This window comes from Cheilinus undulatus, linkage group 13 (assembly GCF_018320785.1).
Source record: "Cheilinus undulatus linkage group 13, ASM1832078v1, whole genome shotgun sequence".
Classification (NCBI taxonomy): Eukaryota; Metazoa; Chordata; class Actinopteri; order Labriformes; family Labridae; genus Cheilinus; species Cheilinus undulatus.
In genome coordinates, this window is record NC_054877.1 from 10,663,826 (window position 1) to 10,669,825 (window position 6,000).

Below are 6,000 nucleotides of genomic sequence, written 5' to 3' on the forward strand. Positions count from 1 at the left end.
ATAAATTAAATCACAGGAAAAACATGACCTTTTCATGATATATTTTGAAATGCACCTGAAGAGTAGAGACAGATTGAGCCAATGCTGCACAGTAGAGACACACTTTGGGTAGGACCTCAGTATAACACAGTCTGTTACTTCATTTATACTATGTATGAGCAGGAATTATATACAATTTGGGCATTTGGATACCAAGTAGTGACATAACCTGAATTAGACCGATACCCTGTCAAGTTCGACTGATGTGATCTGCTGTATTCCAATATTAAACAAAAAACATTGCCTTGTTTTTCAGTCTAACCAGCCTGGCTCAGAGTGGTGCAAATTATGGCTCTTTTCAGAGATTCGTCACTTAAAAGAGAAAATACCATAATTTGAGCAAGTCTTTTGGCACCAAAACGTTTCTTGATTTGGTACCTTTGTTTTTTTTTTAAATATCTTTAAAACAACCGCAACATGGGTAGAAAGGAAACCATCTCTCAAATGGGAGCTGGTACCCAACACTCACAATAAGAGCCAGCTCTCTGAGCCAGTTCACCTGTAAATGACACATCACAACTCCTTCATAACTTGTCTCAATCTGAGGTTTAATTTCAGTCAAACTAGCACCCCGCTGGATATATTTGTAGAAGTGTCCTGTAGAAGAATGTTTATGTCAAAATAAGGGGAACAAGCTGTCCAAGAGGCACCAATAGGCTCTTAGCTTGTTGCTTATTTGCAATCATTCATTCTTATTGCCAATGGCTTAACTGCATAGAGCGTGGAGGGATACCACACAATGATGAGAGCCACTGTAATTACGTTTCAGCAGTTGTTTGCGCAAGAGGCAAGAAGGTGAGTCCTGATATCAGGCCGTCACTGAAGACATATAGTTAATACACGGTATGACGGACTACAATGCGGTCATTTGGTTTCTGAATCCCTGGAACACATCGTTATTGCGAAATGCAAACAGAACCTATGTCTGCCTTTGAATCATTACTGAGATTTTCTTTTTTATTCTATTATGGTTATTCAAAACTCTTAAAGTAACCGTCTTTTATCCACTTGGCCTTTTACTCAGTCATTAAACTGTCTGGATCCAGAGCACCTTCACTTTTTCAGAGGTGAATTATATAAGGCTGCAATTAGAGACTTTTTGAAAGGTGTATGTGAAAATTCAACCACAATTTCTTAAGCTACACGCTAATTTGCAAGTACTTATTTACAAAAAAGGGTTGCAGAAATAAAGCTAGGAGATGTTATAATGGGTAGCTAAGAGAGATTTATAGCACTGTCCAATCAAAAGCGACCAGTTAAGGAGGAAAATTCAGAAAAGACGCATATGAACATCAGTAATACTGCACAATAAAGCAAATTGCAATAGCGATGATGATATAATAAATGGCATCATTAGTCGGGGCTGTGTGGAGTTTGCATGTTCTCTCCGTGCATGCATGGGTTCTCTCCAGGTACTCCGGCTTCCTCCCACCTCCAAAAACATGCTCATTAGGTTTATAGATCACTCTAAATCAGCCATAGGTGTGAATGTGAGCGTGCTTGGTTGTCTGTCTCTATATGTCAGCCCTGTGATTGACTGGCGACCAGTCCAGGGTGTTCTCAGCCTCTCACCCAACGACAGCTGGGGTATCTTTATCGGCGTAACAAAGTAGAACTTTTTGATTGATCAATTTTATCAATTATCAATAAAATAAAAAGTGCCACTACAGATAATTGGGCAAATGCCAAATACTGACCTCAACAACCAGCCAGGCTGATAATCAGTCCACCTAGTTGCAGTCTTACAATGGCATTGCCTAACATTGTAATCGTGATTAGTTGTGAAACACTACCTGATTTGCAGGCCAGCATGTTATAGCTGTTTGTCAGGAGGCTTAAGATCAACCTTGACTCCAGCTCTTTGTTGTTTTCTAGGGTGACCTACAGTTTGAGACAGAGTTTTCAATATGGCAACGGATAAGCTTCTAAAGACGGCTTCAGAAATCCAACTGAGTGGACATAAAACCAAGATGACGACAACTAAAGGCTGAAACTAACAGGTCTTGGCAGCTACATCTATCTCTCTCACATGATTCATGGTCAAAACTCAGATTATACTGATTAATATCAGAGGGTGGCAAGACAATGTGTTGACCCTGCTGGTTTGCATGCTTTATCAATAAGCATGAAGAACAGAGGGCTCAAATATGAACAAGAGGAGTGACACAAGACTGTCAGAAGAGCCAACTGCATGCTCCTCTAAAGGCCAGCCTACACACTCTGACAACGCCTCACATCAAGTGAAGAACTGTTCTGCAGCTTACCCTCATGTCTGGGTGTGGTAACACAACCGTATGCCAGTGTGGGCGGGAAACAAATGAAGAAGTGGATGTGAGGATATGAGGTGTGTGTGCAGTGAAAAAGAGGGAGATGGAGGCTGAGAGAAGGAGGAGGGAGGTGTGTGTTCACTACACAGAGGTTGAGGTTCCTTCCCAGATGGCAGCTGTTAACTCTGCTCACACGCACAGCTGATTAGAAACACATTGAGTCTGAGGGCTGCACGCACACATGCACAAACACACAAATGCACTCACGCAATCAGGGCTCCGCTCAGATCAGTACACAAGACAAACACACAATAACAATGTGCTCACATGCTTACAGATGGAGGCACGCACGCACATTACATGCAAGTTACACACTTCACATGAGCACAGGCATGCAGATGAAGGCTCTCATTAGAGTATGAGCAAAGAAATGCAAACTCAGCTACACACAAACAAGTTCACATGCATGGAAGCCACCAACTCTTTGACCCTGTACTCCTGAAATTACACATTAAACAGGGCTGGGCAATATATTGAGTTTTATGATATATCTTTAAATTATAGAGGTGATCAATATCAGTGTCAGGTACCAGTGCCATATAGAAGCGCCCAACACTTAATATCAGGGAATCTAATGAGTTCAATGATCAGAAACTGCAGTAAAACTCTTGCACAGACTCGAAAATTGCACAAAAACATTGGCAACATTTGGAAAAGTTGGTGAAGCAAGCAAAGACTGAGGCTCCTGACTTTAGTTTTCCAAAAGCTGACAATGTATATGTGTAATTTATGGTTAATATACTGTAATATATTGTAATAGTTTACTGTCTAAATTGCAAGGATATGTTGGCAACATTTGGAAAAAAGAGCAGAAAGACTGAGGCTCCTCACAAGTTCCACCCACTTTTCCAAATGTTGCCAACAAATTTTGCATAATTCAGACAGTGCTCTCTTTCTCTTTTATGGTTAATGTAAGAAAACACGGTTATAAAATATATAACTGCAAAACATATTTGCAAAATTTGGGAAAGAGGATGGAACAAGCAAGGAGTTCTACTTGTTCCACCAATGTTTCCAAATGTTGCCAACATATTTGAGCGATTTAGACAGTACTTTCTCCCTTGGTGGTGCAGAGATACTGTAAAACAAAGTATAATATGTCGTCTAAGTTGCAATAATACACACAAAAAAGTGGGTGGAACTAGTGATGATTAAGCTTTCTCTCTAGTCCTGTACTCTTTCCAAATGTTGCCAACATATCTGAGCAATTTAAACAGTGCTGTCTCTTTCTGTCTCTCATATGATTAACTAGATTGTAAAATAATATAATTAGCTGTTTACATTGCACAAATATGTTGGCAAAAAACAAAAAAGTGGGTGGAGCAACAAGGAGTGAGTCTTCTCTCTAGTTACAACAACTTTCCTGAATGTTTACAACATATTTGACAATGCTCTCTCTCTCTCTCTCCTTTAATAAAAAATAGGGATACTGCAAAATAGTAGTACAACATAATGTCTAGTGATGAGTGAGTCTCCTCACTGGTTCTGCACTCTTTCCAAATGTTGTCAGTAGATTGAAAAATTTAGATGGTGCTTTCGCTCTCACTCTCTATGATGAACAAAGACGATAATAAATACACTAATGGTTTGCTGTCTAAATTGCACAAATATGTTGGGAACATTGTGAAAAGTTGGTGGAGACAGGCTCCTGACTCCAGTTCAACCAACTTCTCCAAATATAACCAACAGATCTCTTGATTTAGACAGTGCTCTTCCTTGCCTACAGTTACAAATGAATCTAAATAGTAAAGATACCATAAACAGTCAAAATTGAAAATCAAAAGGCTAGGTTTAGAAATTGAAATTTAGACAGTCCTCTCTTTTTCTCTTCCTCTTATAGTTGATATATTGCAAATAAAAGACTGCAAAAATATGTTGGCAACATTTGGATTATTGGCTCCTTAGTGGTTCCACCAAATTTACCAAACATTGCCAATATATTTGTGCAATTTAGACTGTTTCTGTTTCTCCTGTGGCTAATTTATGAATGTACTGTGATAAATTAATGAAATAAATGGTGTCGATTGGAAAAATATGTTTGGAAAACATATGGAAAATGTGGATGTAACTAGCAAAGAGCGAGGCTCCTCACTGGTTTAACCAACTTTTCCAAATGTCGCCAACATATTTGTGCAATGTAGACAGTTTTCCGTCCCTCCTGTGGTTAATACAGTAATGTTTAAATATAAAAAAACTGTCTTAGTTGCAAAATTATGTACGCAACGTTTGATAAAGTGAATGGAACATGATAGGAGTGAGGCTCCTCACTGGTTCCACCAACTTTTCCTAATGTTGGCAACATATTTGTGCAATTAAGACAGCAATCTCTTCCTTATTTGATGAATAAATAATGATTAAACATAATTAAGTTTCTACCGTTTTTGATACCACTGACCACTAAAATAATGTCAGTTTTATCACTCTGAAACACATGAAATGAGAATGGAGAATGCTGGAGACCTCTCTATACAAAACCATTGCTAGTGTTTTTGTGCAGTTTTTACAGTGTACAGGAGTTTGTTTGCAGCTTTTGATAACTTAAAACAGCCAGGCAAACAAAATAGCACAATTCTAGCTGTCTAGCCACTCCATGATTATTGAATTGGTGTTAAATAGGTTTCAGTATTGTTTGGTTTTTACTTTAATCGTATCTAAGATCATAATTCTGGTAATGGGACAACTATTTCTAATTTCTTCACAGAAAAAATACTGATTTAAATATCTTATTCATCCTAAGTAGACTATAAAGTATAGAGATGTTATTTTTGGTCCATATTTCCCAGCCCTACATCAAACCATCCAATAAACGAGTCTAACCCAGGCTGCTGCTGCTGCTGTTGATGCCGTTGGAAGGCTCCAGGTGCAGCAGGGTTCCCTCACTCTCCTCCCCGGGAACGGAGCTCTCCGGCTGGGCTGCGCACGCCGGGGATGGCCCCTGGCTCTGCCGGAGCGGCGGGTCCTCCTCAAACACCAACTTGAACTCAAACTCGCCCTCCTCCCAGCCCGAGCCCGGCGCGGCCCCCATCGCCCCCCGGCAACGAGGACAGGATACGGACGGAGTGATACGATCGTATCCCAACAAGCGGCTTCAACGTCCTTGATAACGCCTGGAAAAAGGACGGAGATGTTCTCAAAACTCCTGTCTCTCTCTACACGCGCGTCATTGCGCAAATCCTCCTTTTGGAAGTTTTTGATGCAACTTCAGTAACTTTACCAAACGATGAAGACCGCTTCTTTCTCGGATGTTTGCAACTTTTTCAGCCTTCATGCCTTGCGGTTCAAATCAAATCTTCGCCTAAGACATCCGAAAGACTTTGCCGAAACATTTCCTCCAGATTTAGTCCAGTTTTTCATTCTAACTCTATCGCCATCCCTGAAGTTTCTTCCTCCACTTCTTCGTCTTCTTCCTCCCCGTTCAGGACCCAGAGAAAGGAGGAGAAAAAAGTTTATCAAATATTTTTGTCGTCCTTTACCCTTAATTGCCTTTGGGTGGGTTTCCCAGCTCCAGTTGGTCCGTTACTCTTTCCCCATAGGACCTCCTTCCTGTCAGTCATGAAACCCCTCTGCCCAGCCTCCAGCCTCCCTCCTCTCCCCCTCCTCCTCACTCACTCTGGAGGTTTCTCTTTAAGTCACT

The 6,000-nt window shown here is 40.5% G+C and overlaps 1 protein-coding gene across 1 annotated transcript in view; it reads right to left on the reverse strand.

Annotated features, from left to right (window-relative positions):
* The window catches only part of nfatc4 (nuclear factor of activated T cells 4), a 30,239-nt gene extending 24,461 nt beyond the window's left edge, over positions 1-5,778 (reverse strand). Inside the window, exons 1-2 of the mRNA XM_041802309.1 lie at positions 5,581-5,778; positions 5,184-5,473 (exon numbers count right to left, since the gene is read on the reverse strand). Of these exons, the coding sequence (XP_041658243.1) occupies positions 5,184-5,391 (208 nt within the window). The 5' untranslated portion in view covers positions 5,392-5,473; positions 5,581-5,778. The remainder of the gene's footprint in view (positions 1-5,183; positions 5,474-5,580) is intronic.
* Between the last annotated feature and the right edge of the window lie 222 nt (positions 5,779-6,000).